Source organism: Orbicella faveolata, unplaced genomic scaffold (assembly GCF_042242905.1).
Source record: "Orbicella faveolata isolate gen_17 unplaced genomic scaffold, um_ofav_v1 contig_25, whole genome shotgun sequence".
Lineage (NCBI taxonomy): Eukaryota > Metazoa > Cnidaria > Anthozoa > Scleractinia > Merulinidae > Orbicella > Orbicella faveolata.
In genome coordinates this window covers 10,305,351-10,322,546 of record NW_028301553.1, presented here as the reverse complement: position 1 = coordinate 10,322,546, position 17,196 = coordinate 10,305,351, and the positions used below count along the sequence as shown (strand labels likewise).

General features: G+C 38.9%; 2 protein-coding genes across 3 annotated transcripts; both read left to right on the top strand.

Annotated features, from left to right (window-relative positions):
* The first annotated feature begins 258 nt into the window (after positions 1–258).
* On the top strand, positions 259–10,871 carry LOC149108887 (uncharacterized). 2 transcript variants are annotated; one of them, XM_089294551.1, is made up of 6 exons: positions 259–655; positions 867–981; positions 1,433–1,579; positions 2,408–2,533; positions 8,726–8,851; positions 10,156–10,871. In XM_089294551.1, the coding sequence occupies exons 1-6, from the start codon at positions 377–379 to the stop codon at positions 10,290–10,292; spliced, it is 930 nt and encodes a 309-aa protein (XP_089150677.1). In that variant the 5' UTR covers positions 259–376; the 3' UTR covers positions 10,293–10,871. The 2 variants fall into 2 exon arrangements, 1 of the variants encoding a protein (XP_089150677.1); XR_016208720.1 differs by lacking the exons at positions 259–655; positions 867–981; positions 1,433–1,579; positions 2,408–2,533; positions 10,156–10,871 and adding an exon at positions 7,795–8,171 and having other exon boundaries at positions 8,726–8,887.
* LOC149108888 (protein O-linked-mannose beta-1,2-N-acetylglucosaminyltransferase 1-like) lies at positions 3,172–5,923 on the top strand. The gene is made up of 3 exons (XM_089293701.1): positions 3,172–3,346; positions 4,115–4,205; positions 5,511–5,923. The coding sequence occupies exons 1-3, from the start codon at positions 3,172–3,174 to the stop codon at positions 5,776–5,778; spliced, it is 534 nt and encodes a 177-aa protein (XP_089149827.1). The 3' UTR covers positions 5,779–5,923.
* Positions 10,872–17,196: the final 6,325 nt, after the last annotated feature.

Genomic DNA, 17,196 nt, shown 5'->3' with positions numbered 1-17,196 from the left:
CACCAGTCCGAGCCTTTCCGCTTTCACGGCCTCACGGCCCGGTTTATTCGGGGAAACTTTAACGGAATCACACTCTTCCCAAAGGGAAATTCCCCAGGGAATATTTTTACAAAGGTCAATCTTCTAACATTTTTACTCCTGAAACGCTTCCAGCTCCGAGGTCGACGTTCCCATCGGCAAGAAGTCCACCATCTATTTAAGCCCAAGCCAAGTATCATCGTAAATATGAAACTGAGGGCGTGTATACCACTTGATTTAGCCTAGAAACGAGCTGATCTATTGAACCTCTGCGAAGCCAATCAAATTTAGCCTTGGGGTGCCGGTGTGCAAGATTTAGAGTTTGTGGTACGTTGCCTTGAAATAAACAAATACTGCAATGCTGTGGTTTTTTTTTGTAACAGATGTCCCATGCATAAGAAAGACATTTGTGAAGCCAGTTCCAAACAAGGCACTTGTAAATCACGTGATAAGTAGCCCGACAGTGACATCAGAGGAAGTTTGTAAGTTACGATGTTTCATTGAGATCACCTGTGAGTCATACAACTTTGGTCCAAAGGAGGGCGGTGGTCACGTGTGTGAGCTGAGTAACTCTGATGCTATCAGAGATCCACAGGATTGGGTAACAAAACAAGGACATCTCTATGTTGGAACCCTGGTATGAAGCTTTCAATTATCTTAACCAAAAATTGGTCTATTTTGAACAAAAAATATTTTTTGTGGATTTATGCTGTTATGGTGAAACCCAGGTATAGAAAGTCGGTGGAGTTTTGAACTAATCAACTGAACCAAAAATTGACCAACATTTTTATCAAAATACAAGTATCTACTGATATTGACAACAGAACTCTTTTTCATAACAACAACAGAATCCGTGTGTAACAGCTCAGTGTCCGGCGAACGCTCGCTGCTTCTCAGACTTTGAACATGAGACATGTCAATGTGTATGTGTGCCAGGATTTACTAAGAACAACTCTAAAACACGTGAGTATATTTTAAACAGGAATAGAATTAAAAAAAACATTTGAGTTGAACTAGGTTTACCTCCTTTTGCCTTTGTCCGCAATTACTTTCTGACGGCCTCTAGCACTTCCTTCACTTTTTTCACCATCTGTCCCTAGCCCAAGTTGAAAGCAGATAGGCTCGCAACAGTAGAGAGCATACTTCTGCATTTCTATTTAATTTAATCGAATTGACACTAAAAATAATTCCAAATGATTGGCGAAGTTATATTTTCGACATTACAAGTTACCATAGTAACAGTATAATCCTCGATTTCAGCTAGTCAGTCGTTCCAATTTTTGTCACTAAATTGTGATCATCATGTTAAAATCCAGCTGCATGCGAATCGAAGGAGTGGATTTAAAAGCCACCTTAGCATTTCCAAGTTTAATTTCCCGAGAAGTTACGTAACACGAAGCGACTGGGAGATTAGCTAATGTTTTTTGTTCCCTAGATATCGAAGAATGCGGAGAAGGCCTCTATGGTTGCGATAGCAATGCAACTTGTAACAATACAAAAAGATCACAGAAATGCACCTACAAACCAGGATTTCATGGGGATGGCAATAATAGCTGCGAAGGTGACCAAAAATCTAGCCGTTGAAAACGCCATTAATTAAATGTTTTTTTTCTTTTTTTTTATTTGCTCGAACAATTACAAAAATTACAATTAAACTTACTCTACAGTTACCGAAAAATAAAAAAATAAAAAAATAAAAAAAATAAAAAAACAGTCTACGGAGTACGTATCTACGCATTAAATGTTATTTTTTTAAAAATACTATTGATTCTAGAAAATTGCCACCGTTCCTTTCCCCCCTATTTTAGATCCCTAAGAGATATATTACTAATACACTTAATAAAATCACTGAATTACGATTGGCTAAAAAGGACTACTTTTCCGTATCAGGAGTACGTGAGTGTACTACAAGTTCAAATTTGTTATGCGAGTGCCAATTACAAAGAAGATTATCTACTTTGTACAAAGAAAGGCGTAAAGTGCCGACGTTGTTCTGAGATATTTAGAAGACCGTCGAATTTGACCAGAAGTATTCCGAAGATAACCGAAGAAAAATAGAAAATATCCGAACCCTTCCGAATATAAGATCACCGGAAAATTTTCGGAAGTCTTGCGATAATATTTTCTAAGAAAATTGGAAGACATGGGGCACTGCCCGCTGCCCGTGTAACAAGTTAATGTAATGCCATAGGCTGTAAAGAGTATTTATTCAAGCGTGTTTTTAACGCTCGTCAGGTAATTGGACTAAATGAGCATTTGTAAATTATTCAGACTACAAATAACATACGTGCAATTTTGTTACCCTTTGTATTATTGCCGATTTATTCCAAATTGCGCTCGAAATTTTGGGATTAACTATACTAATAGAACATTCAATTTTAATACATAGATATTGACGAGTGCAGAAGAGGACTTCATGGTTGCCATAGTGACGCAGTGTGCAACAATACACAGGGGTCATACAGTTGTATCTGCAATCCAGGATTTTTTGGTGACGGAAAAAACAGTTGTGTTGGTGAGGAATGATGATGTTAAAGACTTGTTAATAAAGTTTAGGGAATTGTAGATACTGACTTTACTAAAACTTGTTAGTCTTCTCAAAATATAACAAATTTTATTATGAGTTAATTTTCCATGCAATTTCCTTTTACCTATGCTATAATGACTACACTATTGTTGTGAATTTCCAGAGAAATATATTATTCTATTTTCACCAGCAGGTGACTCCTTCTAGCCATCAACGGAGAAAGATGTTCCTTTTCCATAATGGCAGTTTTCCACCAATCACCCCAGGAGTTCATTTTTCACCGCTATGATCTTTTTAGCAATCACAACCGAAAAAAGGGCCTCTTTATACGAAGATTTTTCTATCAATCACCATCTAAACGTGGGATCTGTTCATCACAGCAACCTTTGCACCAAATACCAGCAAAGTTTATCCACCTTTTCCTCGGTGATTTTCCGATATGCTTTCCCTTTTCGCCTCGGTGATTTTAATTTTATACCAATCACTCTAATCACCATCGAACTGTGTTCCCCTTTCACTGCGATGATTTTTCTACCAATTACTACCTGGTGCGTGAGTTGGAAAATCTAGATCAACGCCAAAATGGTAAAAAAAATAGGAACTAACACGGGTTGTTAAATTATGTCATGCGTGTTTTTTTTGTAGCCTCTACTCTGAATATTTATATTCGAAGCGAAGGTTTCAATGATCCTCCAAAGACCTCTGGGGCTGGGAGCCGTGCTTACATCGTCGTGAATGGAAAAGACCATTCGTCTAATTTTGACAGGGGTCATAATGTTGTCATTGTGGATGCTAAAACAGGTATACAACAACGATTTGCATTGTCAGTAGTCTTGGCAAATGTTTTGTATTACACTCATGACACGAGGCAGACCGTGGCCAATTGGTGGCAAAGGGTAACCAAGGATGCTGGAGCCCGGGGCCATGCTGTAAATATTTGAGTAAGAGTGTGCCGCTGGTAAACTGAAACCTCTAATTAATTTATCTAAACTAGACCATGATCAGCTTGATTTTGCAACTCCATTCCAGACTAGTCACTAAGAACCCCTAACATATCCCAGACTAGCTATTTTCCATGCAGAAACTTTATCACTATCATAGTTCAACTATGCTAACTTAATCAATATCTCAAAAAGTCGCTTCCGAGTTTCAATTTATATTATAGAACCAAAGGTAAAAACGCTGTTTACACTAAATAATTTATACACTGGCCACTTTTCCGGTAGATTATACCCCATTCTAGACCAAAACTGTGTGATTTCTGTACCATATCCCAGCTAAACTGCCTGTAAACCATACCCTTCACAGCAGCACATACCCATATACCTTATATATGAAAGTAGCCCCCCCGCCCCCTCACGAGAGCTGCAGGAGTACCGGACTACTGTACGTTAATCCTTCTCGTTGCAAAGTGTAGGGATTCAACCTGAGACCTCTGGAGCCCAAAGCCACTTGGGCACAAAACCTCCAAAAATCGTTTAGTTAACATATATTTATATATAGATTCAGATTACAACAAATCACTTGCATTGACTGCTGTAGCTGACATTCGTTGGTTTTTGAATATAGGAGCAGTACTAGGGTCAAACACTTTTGACACCTATGGGGATTCCTCAGCTGGTGTCAGGTTAAGAGATTACCTTAACGACATAAATGGAAGGTAAGTACAGTAACAATAAAGCTATCTATCTTTAACGTTTTGAAAGGTGTTGTTAGCGTATTTATTATATGACTGAGAAAATTACTTCATTGTGATTGGCCGAGAGCAGTCCAATTTATCGTTAATTCTTAATTTGCACTCCAGTGCAAATTAACGCGCTCGCTTTAGAATTTTTTCAGTCATGTAATAAATGAGTAATGGTAATATATAGATTTAGGCCAGCCTGAAAGCATAGCTCCTGGGCCGGGTTGTTCAGAGCCCGATTAGGCTAACCCAGGAAAAGGTAGAATTTTGCTTTGAGTTTTGTAACTTTGCGGTGAGGTTTTCTTTGTATTGTTTGGCCTTCTGTTTGAGTTTTAATAATCACCATATACATAAAAAAAGCAGCAAAAAAACATTCGTATAGAAGAAAAAGTTATAATTCGGTTAACTTTTAATCCTGGGTTAGCGTTAACCCGCTTCGGAACAATCCTGCCCTGAATTCAACAAGTTAACCTGACATGAGCGCGCGATCCAATCGAAAACCAGCACTTGGTCAGCGGTCAACTTCAAAAAAACCACGTAACCTCGACAAGCTCTAAACTTGAGCCCGCGACATGGTCACGTGATACTGGTCAGCGGACACCTTGTTTTGACAGGTGTCAATTGATCATAACATGGATGTCCAATATCAAAGAAGTACGCGCTAAACCAAGGCTGTATATCTCTGACAACCTATTATTTGGAGTATTGGCGCCATGTTGCGCGACTCCGTCGTCGCCGTCGCCATGGTGCGTAGGCACCCGCGAGCAATACCGCTATCCATGATAACCATGAGAAAATCAACTCATGGGTTTCCTTTTCTTTCCTATATGAGTATGTGGCTCCGCTTGGCGGACCTTCGGGTCGCCGGAGCTCCGCTATGAAAGCTCGAGCAATTAAGGATTTACACCGGCTACTCGTGATATGTGAAAATTCTTTCAAATTGCACTGGCACTCAAATATTACCCGTAGTGTAAATCGTTAATTGCACTCGCATGCATACGATTACCTTTACAGCAGGTAAAGTCTACAGATGAGCCATGTGGTCCATCATGCCCCCCAACTAGGAGTATTTTTACTCCCCTCTAGATAGGATGCCAGTCCATCACAGGGTTAGAACACCCAGCATTCAATTCGTCGGTACCCATTGATTCACCTGGCATGGGTGGAGAAAGACACTGTGAAAGTATAGTGTCTTGCCCAAGAACACTACACTGTGAGGCCACCTTACCATCCATAAATTTAATTAAACATTCTAAAAGGGTGAATTTTGATTCACTGCAGTAAAATAGTTCTAGTCGCCATTCGAGACGAAGGGTCAAGACACGTGCCACCAGCTTTGAGCGCTCTCAGGAGGCTGGGCGCCAAGGATCCAATTTTAGTAGCCTTGCGGGGGTCGTTTGCTTTTGCCGGATACGCAGAAACAAACAAGCCATCATGGGTTACGCAACAACAACACGAGAGATACCAAGGACCTAGCATTATTTCTTTGGTGATTCCACTCCAAAGCCATCAGTCAGGTAAAAATTCTATCCAGCTTACCTCACAGTAGCGGCGGTCGGGGCAATGAAATGCTCGGACATGTTTTAAACTTTTGCCTTTTATAGTCTATCCGAGTTCAAAACAAAGAGTTTAAAACAAAGTAATCCGATAATAGTTCTTCACTAGTTATATATTAAAACATGGGGTATCACGGCCTCTATACCTGATTTTAATGCATAATGTACGTATATATGTATGTGTGCTCATAATGTAATCAAATATGTAACAAAATATCATCGAGGTTATATTAAAGTAACCAACGCACTCAGTAAGTACGGGTACAAGGTTAGGTGAACAAAAGGAAGCGTATTCAGTTGAGATTTGTAAGTTGAATCGGATCATTCAGTCGAATTTAACCCTCTCGATAAGTATGGCAAAGAGTGGTGTCAGCAAAGGTGAGGTTCATTACTGAATGGTGATTATGTAAATCAGTGTTCTAGGTGTCAGTTAAATTAGCCTTTGTGGACATCTTTAATTCGTTTGTTATATTTTCACTTTATGTTCGGATGGACTTTGCGCAGGGCAATTAAATTTGCCTTTGTGGACATCTTTCATTCCTTATTTTACACTTGATTGTTATTTCATTTTACCCTGCATTTTATTTGTTGCTGCTCGGAGCTTGTGCCATATTGTATTTAAGAAAGAGGAGGAAAGAGGAGGATATAACGATATTGTGTAATAGCGGCCTGGTTACCCAGCGCTAGCGTCAGCAGCGACCACGAGTCGAGTGTGTTGATTTCTTTGAGCTTCGGAATTACAGAGTCTTCACAAAGCTGTTCTTGTGCTTATTTAAGACTGAAAGATCTCTACACCACCCAAGAAGTTCTAGAAAATATTTAATTTAAAATATCTCACTTGTATCTTTTCTGTAGCTTCTTTTCTAAAGATTTTCATTCGAAGCGAAGGTTTCAACGATCCTCGAATGGTTTCTGGGAGATGCGCTGCCTATTTATTCGTTAACGGGAATGATTATTCGTCTTACACAAGGGGCCATAGTGTTGTTATTGTGGATGCTGAGACAGGTATCATGTTTTGCTGATATCCTTGGCATGTTTTTATCAAGAGCGAAATAGATTCAATTTAGAAAATTGGCGTCAGGTTTTCACGATCTCGTTCTAAACCAGGTTCTCTTGAACAAAATCGAGACTAATATTCTCCCAAGGTTTTCGAATTTTGTGTTACATACTAGATACCGTTATCCCTTTCATTGTTAATTAATTTAGCTGCGAGGAAACAACACCAAACAGAAGGCTGGGTCTAAAATGACTAGGACAACTGCTGTCTGGACGCAAGTTAATATATATTGGGAACTTTCATAGCTTTGGCAAGCAACACCATTAAATGACAAGGATTCAAATTGAGCTTAAGCCAGGATTAAAAACCGGCGAAACGTCGTCTTAATTTTCTGAGTTGTTTACAAAGCTGAGATCAAAATTCACGCTATTCTCGGGCACTGCTTTAAATAAACTAGTCCTTGAACTTCATCTACGATCCCTAACATTGCATACACTCAGCTTGGTGTATTATCAATGAAGAAAACATCAATAAACTTCCTAGCTAGTAGGAGGCAGACCACGACTAACGAGGGCAAATCCCGCATGATGGCAGTATTAATAAATAATGATTAATAATCATAATTTATGGAGACCTTGAAGGTTCTCTGGCTCATTGACCTCAGGGAATTATGGGTCATGGGATCCTGACAAAAGTGAATGTTAAGTCTTGAAGGTCTCACTATGGGTTACAAGAATGGCGTACTGAACCATTCGGTTACGCTCTTTCCAAAAAAAAAAAAAAAAAGTTACTGTTTTTTCACAAAGGTCGCCTGATGGGTCTAACTGCTGTAATAAACATTGTTTTGTGATATAGGAGCAGTGCTAGGGTCAAACAGTTTTGATACCTATGGAGATTCCTCTGCTGGTGTTAAATTGAGAGACCATCTTAACGCAATAAATGGAAAGTGAGTATATTATCAACAAACTTATTTAGTATCTTGCTGTTCCTTGGATTTTCTGGCATAGTTGCTTTTTAAGAAAAATGCCTCATAAAAATATACATTGGTGTTATTTATAGTTATTTTGATTCTTGGTGGAGAGGCACCAGTTTGCATGAGCGCGGCTTTAAACGACGTAAACAGTCTTAAACAATGAATTTCTGTCATCTGCAGTAAGATTGTTCTGGTAGCCATTCAAGACGAGGGGTCGAAGTTTGTGTCATCAGCTTTGAACTCTCTCAAGAGACTGGGCGCCACGGATCCAATTTTAGTAGCCTGGCGAGGATCATTTGCTTTTGCTGGCTACACAGAAACAAACAAGCCAACTTGGGTCACACAAGAACAGCACGAGAGATATGAAGGACCCAGCATTATTTCCTTAATAATTCCTCTTCAGAGTCGTCAAACAAGTAAGAAATACATTACCATGCACACTTAGAGTAGCGGTGGTGGTGTGATGACTGATGGGATAAGACACACACAGACACTTAAATAAAAGTTTTACTTACTTACTTTATTTACTTCAATATGTTCCAAAATCTTTTAGTGCTCATCACGCAGAATAACTGGACGTCACTGATTACTTTATTCATAACCGAAGAGACGGAATTTTGAGTGCGAGCGTGCAAGGAAGGGGCCTCAAATGGCAAGCTGAGCCAAAATGATTGGAACAGATGTGCACACGGCTTACACTATTTGCAAAATTTGAATGTATCTCAACTTTTTCCGCGCACGCTTACATTTGCCAATGTAAATCCGCCAAAATTGACGCCTGTTGACGCACGTAAAACAGCGCGAAACAAACAAGTAAACTCCCCGCAAATATTCAGAAATGTGCAACGTTAAGCGCTCCTTTTTTTTTCCTGAAAGCGGCCCTGTGGGTGAAATATCATGGAGAAATTTGATCAGATTACTCATCGGCCTCCGTTCTCCTAGCATTTAGCTACTTTTCGTTCCTTTCTAGATATCGATGAATGTGTAACAGGCCTTCATGGTTGCCATAGTAATGCCAGTTGTAACGATACTGAAGGTTCCTATATATGTATCTGCAAACCAGGATTTCATGGAGACGGCAGAAACAGCTGCAAGGGTAATTAATTCTCACTTAATACTAACATTTAGATAATTATTGGAAAAAAAAAAAAAAAAACCCAACAGCAACAACAATCAGACGGGGATTAATTGGGGGAGCAGGGATGGCGAGAGAGTGCCCCCCTCCCACCATAGTGGCGTGGGTTCGATTCCGGCTCAGTGTCATATGTGGGTTGAGTTTGTTGTTGTTTCTCGCCTTGTTTTTCTCTGGGTTGTGTGGTTTTACTCCCTCCACAAAAACCAACACTCCAAATTCCAATTCTACCGCTGATATGGCTTCTTCCATAAATATTGCAATTTATTCTTATTTCTAATGCAATCTAAATTTACTGAATATGACAAAGGTGAAGCAGGATATCCGCTTTTAAAATTCACCAAATTGATCACATTTTTTCATGATCTACACTCGGCTTTTACAAAAACTGGCAACCTAAACTCTTGAGGGGACTAGAAATCAATTGAGCAGAGTGGGCAGAGTAGCCTCGTTTCTTAGCTCGAAACTCAGAGTGATGCCGTGAGATTTGATTGTACAGCAATCGATGCTACAGCTAAGGTGGCTGATGAGATACGTTGATGGCATGTCAGTTTAATTTTGTTCAATAAAATAATAATAATAATAATAATAATAATAATAATAATAATAATATTTATACAAGGGAGATCTCACATAAAGTGGTTTTCAGAACGGCTCTGTGGAAAATATTATAAAAACGTAAAAGCTATACAAAACAATGCTACTCAAACGTAAAAGATACGATATAAACAAAATATGATAAAATTAAGACCTTCGTTCAAGTTTCTTTTTATTAAGTAAAACAGATTCAGTGTCCTGTATTTCAAGACTATACAAAATAATGCTACTCAAACGTAGAGTTAAGATCAAGGTTAAGATTAAGGTTAAAATCAAGAGCTGCTTGGTATGTGATTTTTTGCTTTGCCCAGTTTGTTTTGGGAGCAGAAAGGTGCAGATTCTTGTGCTGGCGGGTATCATAATGGTGAATGGCATTATTTTGTCTAAATCAAAATTAAAATCGATGATTCTATGAAGGCATCTAAAAATAAAAACACATCGGTGAAGGTGCCGTCTGCGATCTAAGTGCTTCCACTCTAGTTCCGCAAGAGCTTCGGTGGCGGAGGAATATTTTGGTTCGTCTAAAATTAATTTCGCTGCCTTGTTTTGTGGAGATCCTTGGAGATCGTTCATCAGTTTACTCACGGACTGATATGTTTACGTTGTAAACATTATGTAATTACATTTCCTTTATGGCAATCTGTTTTTGGGATGCAATTTTGTTTTTTTAGATACTGATGAATGCGCTGAAGGCCTTCACCGTTGCCATAGAAATGCTTCTTGCCAGAACACAGAAGGCTCACACAAGTGTGCCTGTAAACCAGGATTCTCTGGGGACGGAGCGAGCTGTGAGCTTTTGGGCGAGTAGTCATCATTGTTATGAATGATCTGTTTAAGAAAATACATCAAGAGACTGATATGCCGGTAAATGTTGCATAGTAAAGAATTAAAAAAAAACTGTACAGTATTGTATAAATGCTTCTTAATTTAAGTTCACCTTTCTAATCGCGCAGACCTTCCTTTGCATACTTTCTATCTATAGGAAAGGTAAAATATCGAAATTCGTCTTTAAACAGTTGTCTTTCACCTCCATTACAATGCGCTTTTAAACATTTGAATACATATGTCCCGGGATTTTCGGTGTATCACGACTCTTTTTATTCATTAGCGCTAAGCTGAACTTAGTAGGTGGAAAAATACACATTGAATCTTCGAAGGGTGAAAATAGCGGTTTATTCCGCATCACGAACTTTTTCTTACAGTCTTGACGATGCTGAATGAAAGCTATACCATCTAGTACTCTGCTAATTATTGTTATTACTACTAACTAGCTCATTGGTTGAAAAGTGCTTTTATTTCTTTCTGTTACTGCAAGTTTTCACAACTGGATGTCGCTGTATCGTGTCATACGGCAGTTTGAAATGAAAATAAACAAGACGAGACCGAGGTTTATTGTCATTTTTGAAACCAAGTTTTGGTTGATCACAATTAAGCAAAGGTTTACACTACTCAAGAGTCATAGTCATGTACTTAAACCGAAACAGTTGTACAGGTTATATGATAACATAACATAATGCTAAAGAAAAAAATCTAACCTTCTAGAAGCTCTGATTCCCTCATTAGTTCCATGCTTTAGGCTTTTCCATGTAGTCTGTCCACAGACGGTTTTTTTTCTTTCTACGTCTGTCGTTTTCTTCTAGCGCGCGTGATCTCGCGTTGAGCGCCAGAGCGGTCGCGAAGTTTTCGCGAAAAGGCAAAAACGAATTTTGTCGCTCCCGAGGGCCACCCTCACCCCTCCGTTAGGAATTTTTCAATTTCCCTACGGTTAATATTTTGGATTGCGATCTCGACGAACTCAAGACAAAATAGAAGGTGTGTCGACAGACTACATGCCATAAAATTCTAGGGAATAGAAAACTAATTTCTTTCAGCTGAGATCAGTCATTACGTGTTCAATGTTACTAAAAAACACGTTAATATTACACCGGTAACACTGCGCAGAAAGCCAAATATATCAGGGCCCGAATTCACACTCCGCGCACGCCGCGTATTGAATAATTATTCCACGAGCGTGCGTTGGACATGAGGTGGTATATAGCCAACGAGGCGCGTAGCGTCGAGTTGGCTATAATCATATCATATCCAACAAGCGCGAGTGGAATAATTGTTTTATTAAAAACGCCCCCCAAAAACTGAAAACTAAACTAAAGATAAAAGATAAAAACCCCAAAACTCCCGCCAACGTTTACCATATTTGTAGAGTATGGTAAAATGGCTCGTAACCCATGATAGCTAAGCCTATGGAAGCTCTCGAATTGAATTAAGCAGTGATCCAGTTTTTAATAAACCGAGATATTCTGACATCTTCAACAACGTTTGACACTTGGATTATCCTACATTAGGATCCTGCCTGTATACGTGTACATATTTGGATACTCTTGAATATTCCAGGAATACATCGCGTTTTGGTGTTATGATTGCATATACTCGTGTCTACTACTCTAGGTATTTTCGCTTTCAATTCGCACAGTGTGGACAACAAACCAAAAAGGCAAAGGCAAAGGCAAAGGCAAAGCAAACCTTTTATATCTTCAGTCGATTTGGCTACCCTGAATAAAAGAAACGATAACAAACAAGCATATTGGAAAGGGATACCCATATCACTGGGGATTTGGGTATCCCACTTTCCCAGTGTTCAAAGGACTTAGCCTTGTCTACTTTATTTGCATTTTTTTTATAGGTGTCTCCGAAGAAAAAAAACTGCTTTACTGGCAAAATCTAATAGGACGGATGGTCAAGGAAAGAGGGAGAAATAAACAAGTCTAAGACTTTCCCTATATCCAAAGATTAGCCTTGTCTATACTTTATTTATATTTATTTTGGTTTTGTCTCCGAAACAAAAAGCTTCTTTAATGGCATAGGGAACTGTTAGCCGGCAAAATCTACGTATACTAGGACGGATGGTCAAGGAAAGAGCGACAAACAAGTCTAAGAGTTTATTTCCGACAGGCAGCACACAGAGGTCGGTCGCAGCTTGAGACCTGCATGTTGCGTGACGGCCGTTCGTTCGTATATTGATTTTAATCGCCGCACTATCGGAGGTTTAGAAAGCGCCTTTCTCGTTTAAAATAACGTGCAATTCAAGGGTTATCGATAGGCACCAAGCGCATGTTCATACAAGGATCTTTGGCGCGTGAATTCGGTTTTGTATGTCGTTATCCCTGCGGACTCGGATCAGAAAGTCTGTTATGAATTGCGACTATTTCCAGAGACGTATTGTGTTTATATCAAGCTAAAGAACGCTTTAATTTATTGAGACAAAGTTTCGTAAGAAGATAAATCGGTTTTGAGCAGAATTGTGGATGATTTCACTTGCATCAGTTTTACGCTTTCAGTGTTTTGGGTGGCCCAAACGCTAGCAATTTGTGACAACGTTCGGGGTCGTTCGGGGGGAGGGACGGGGAATTTTGTTGAATGACGATATTTTGAATGTCTGGGAACTTTCAAAATCTTTGTCATAAAAGAAGGTATGTTATTAAATCACTATGCATGATAGAAGTTGAATAATTATTATTGTTGAATAAAAATAATTGTGGTTGAAGTTGAACAAATATTGTTGTTGAATGAAAATGATTTTGGTAGAAGCTGAATAATTATTTCTGTTGAATGAAAATCATTTGGGTTGAAGTTGAACAAATAATGTTGTTGAAGGAAATTATTTTTGGTTGAAGTTGAACAAATATTTTTGTTGAATGAAAAGAATTTTGGTTGAAGTTGAAAGAAAATGCGTATTGTTGAATATAAATACAAAATGTTGAATATAAATATATGTTGTTGAACATAAATATAAATTGTTGAATATGGAGGTGCAAGTTGTTGAATTTTGTAACATTTGGCTAACTATAATCGTCAAAGCATTGTTTCATGGAGTCAAGGAATTCCTCGATATCTCGACTATACTCCGATCATCAGCCGCCATCTTAGATCACAAAGTAAATTCTTGGGATACTTCTTCATGTTAAAATACGTGAACTATCCCTCTCTTATTACCAGGCCTTTCCATTTCTCAGCTGCAAGTCGATATCTCGATCATAGCGGTAGGTGTTCTGGATCGTCAATCTCTGGACAATCGTTTTCAGACACCAGTCAGTCTTAATATTCAATCGCTTTTTGGACCATAGCGACCATCATTCTCAATCAGCAGTCGATAATCTCAACCATAGCGATCGACAATCTCAATCACCAATCGATAAACTCAACCATAGCGATCGATTTCTTGATCACCAGTCGTGAACTCATACCACTTTTGACTGATATGGCCTCCCATAGGATAATGCGACAAAACCAGTCGAACGTGCGGCAGAAATGCGGCAGCCGATTCAGAAGTCGCATTTCTGTAGAATTTAATTCGTTAAATTGAATTCGACACGGCAGAAATGCGACGTATGAACCGGGTCTAAGGTCGGTCTGTATAGTGAAAAACTGTGACCTCGGGCTTGAAAATGCTGCCCTCGGCCTGCGGCCTAGGCCTCGGGCAGCATTTTCAAGACCTCGGTCACAGTTTTTCACTATACGGACCTCCCAGCCGGCAAATAACATAGGGCCGTTTTCCTCGCGTTTTTTATTATTATTATTATTATTATTTTTAATAATTTTAATTTAAAAAACACAATTCTACAAACATTATTACAATGCAGGTCTCATTGCGCCACTCTACTTATAGAACAATAATACTAACGTTACTTACAATACGGGTTACTTATGCTGGCAATACAATACTGAAAACAGTTACTTACAGAAAATACAATTACATGCAATATGGGCTACTTACACTACTAATAACTACTTATTAACCGAGAGTGAGGTCGTTACGGGAAAATCTCAAACTGAGGCCTTACCGTATTGACCGAGCGATAGCGAGGTCAATACGGTAGGCCGAGGTTTGAGATTTTCCCGTAACGACCGAACGGTCGAGGTTATTAAGTTGTTTATTATATGGCTCATGAATTAAAGAAAAGAAAAAATTATTCGAGCGGAAGTCGTCAATTTACATCCGGCGATGCGCGCGTTTACCGATTCATTCATCGTCTCAAACCCAGGGCAAAACTACACAGTCAGTGAACTTCACCACTGTATTACGTCTTCCGTTAAAACTACACATTTCCTTACGGGAAAAATGATTGTCCCAGCCTCAAAAAGGTATTTTAGTATCGTGGTGCCACAACTTGATGGGAGAGTTTTTCCAACTTTTGTGGCGAAACGTCAACGCACATGGACAAGACAGAAAGTGCTTCAAAATAGTCCAAACCAACGGCCTTTCGGTGAAACAAAATACCAATGCTTCAGAATGCACTGCTTAAAATAACTCGATCTTCGCATTCGCTTTCGACGACATATCTTCGCCTTCTTCATTCTGGGATTTATGGATTAACTTTTCAAGCTTTGTGAACGTCTAAAACTTCCTGCAGTTATCAGAAACACTGCTACCGACAGAAACCGCCCGATTGTTGACATCTGATGATCCTGGAAGCTGATTTACACTTGCTTATGTTAAAGAGAGGGAATCTATTTGATGAGAACTGTCACGGAGTTCAATATTTCGGTAATTGTTGTGACTAAGATGATAACTTATAAGTTTCCTCGTGGTGTTCTGCTCAGGATGCATGGCAGATCAGCCGATGGTGTTTTTCACTTAGCGATTTTAGCTTTACTTAAGACTCGGCAAACTTTGATTTGTTTTCACTAGTGCCCGCCAAAGTTACCGGCTGGTAAGTCAAAAACGACTTCTATATAAATTTTATTAAGGAAAAATCCCTAAACTTCTAGCTACTCGGAATTAAATTTACTTATCTTACTGTTTTTAATCGGCTTTCATCCTTTCAATGCGCTTGAATTTTCCGAGCCGGGCTCTTCCTAATTTGCATAATCCGTAATCGGTCCGTGGGCATTACGGCTGCATAATGACCGCTCAGATTTCGCTCTTAGCCAATCAGAGCGTTCGTTATATCGGCCACAAGCCAAAGCCATATAATAACAATATAATACTCTACCTACATTACTTGCTGAACATACAGTTACTTACAATACGTTATACTGTATATTGACTCCTCGTGTTATTGCTTCGTTATTGTCATTGCTTTGCCTTGGTCCTTAGTCAAACAACAGCCAATTTTCTTCAGCTGAACTATCATATTGAAACCATGAATTGATACGGAGTGGAACATTTATAAACAATTAATTAGTATTTCCCTGTTTTTATTTTCTTATTTTTAACCTCTTTTGTGAGTTAAGTACATGCTTGGTTTTTACTTCTCTGATTTAGAACAACACCTGAGAACTATTTCATAATCTACTTAGCGTCCATCTATATTTAACATCAAGTCCAACTTCCGTTTGGAACATTTTTGCTGGCATGGAACGCTTTACAATAATATGAAACTAAAAATAAATCCACACATCTCATTCCAAATGGACCGTTAGGATTTCACATTTCCTCCCGGAACACTCAGGTTTGAAGGCTTAGTCCGGTACCCAGTACAAAACTCTTAACTTTTTCTCACTTTGATAAGTAAAACGGTTAGGTTTTGCAAAATTACGAAATAGAGCTTTCTTTCTCTAAGCCTTGACTCAAAGGTCAGGGAAGCAACAAATAAATTCTTAATAATTACCAGAGGATATCCCGTAATGTAAAAATTAGCTACACGTGTAGCACCTACAGAGGTGCGCCGTTCAACTCAAGTCACACGTAATACCTGCGCTACTAATCAAAATGCCAGAGAAAATTTGGCCGCTGTCAAACCGTTCCATAAACCTGCTTGAATGAAATACAAGTATTTTATCATCTTACTACAAAGTAAATGAATGCTGAATAATCAATAACACAGCAAATAGTTATCTAACGCGTTTAACCTAATGAATCACAAACACTATGAAACAGTCTAAAGCAATTCCTTCACACAAACATATGCTTCTAGCAAGGTTTACAATAGAAGGAGGCAACAAGATGCTGTTCACCAGACGTCTGTTCTCTTTTCTACTAATTACAATCATCGTTAATGGTATCTATAACAAAATTCTCGATCATGATTGGTTCTCCGCGCGCCTATTTGTCTAGTACTCGGCGCGCGATCACGTGGATGCCCAATTTGAACTTTTTGTAACTGGCTACCTATAATTGAATACCCGCGTGATTCGCACGTCAATCCACCATAGGAAAAAAGATGGCGGCTGTACATTTTACCACATTTTGCCTTGCGAACCTAACACAGCCTAAAAGGCACAAACAAAGCCAAATTTTTACAATATTTGTCCCTGTACTAAGAAAATTAAGTAGCCTAGGTTTGAAGATTTTGTAACTCTTCTGTACGTTTTTATGAGCGTTGTTAAGGTTTTCGTGCGCTAAGAACTATGGGTAAATGTACCGGTCGCCATCTTTTTTCCTACGGAGGATTACGCCCGCTTCAGCGGCTTCCTTTGCAATGTTTCCTACAATTTTCAAAGCTTATGAAAAGCGCAGCAGACGTTTTCGCTAAAAAGAAGTTCTCAAAAGACATTTTTAATTCCGAAATTTGTAATGCACATGACTAATTAGTAATTGGACCTCGTGCCATACAATTCAGGGGGTAATCGTGCTCTTAATTTCAAATCGGCCTCACGTTTCGCGGTCGTTCAATTTTGAAATTACTCGCCCGACTACCCTGTGAATTGTATGACACGAGGTCTAATTGCTAATACCTATAGCTGCCTGTTTTATTTTATTATTAGTCAAATAG

Coding starts and splice junctions, on each gene's coding strand:
- LOC149108888 (XM_089293701.1), top strand. CDS start 3,172: ATGCGTGTTTTTTTTGTAGCCTCTACTCTGAATATTTATATTCGAAGC. Junction 3,347..4,114: donor CATTGTGGATGCTAAAACAG/GTATACAACAAC, acceptor TTTTGAATATAG/GAGCAGTACTAGGGTCAAAC. Junction 4,206..5,510: donor CTTAACGACATAAATGGAAG/GTAAGTACAGTA, acceptor GATTCACTGCAG/TAAAATAGTTCTAGTCGCCA.
- LOC149108887 (XM_089294551.1), top strand. CDS start 377: ATGCTGTGGTTTTTTTTTGTAACAGATGTCCCATGCATAAGAAAGACA. Junction 982..1,432: donor TAAGAACAACTCTAAAACAC/GTGAGTATATTT, acceptor CTGGGAGATTAG/CTAATGTTTTTTGTTCCCTA. Junction 8,852..10,155: donor CGGCAGAAACAGCTGCAAGG/GTAATTAATTCT, acceptor TTGTTTTTTTAG/ATACTGATGAATGCGCTGAA.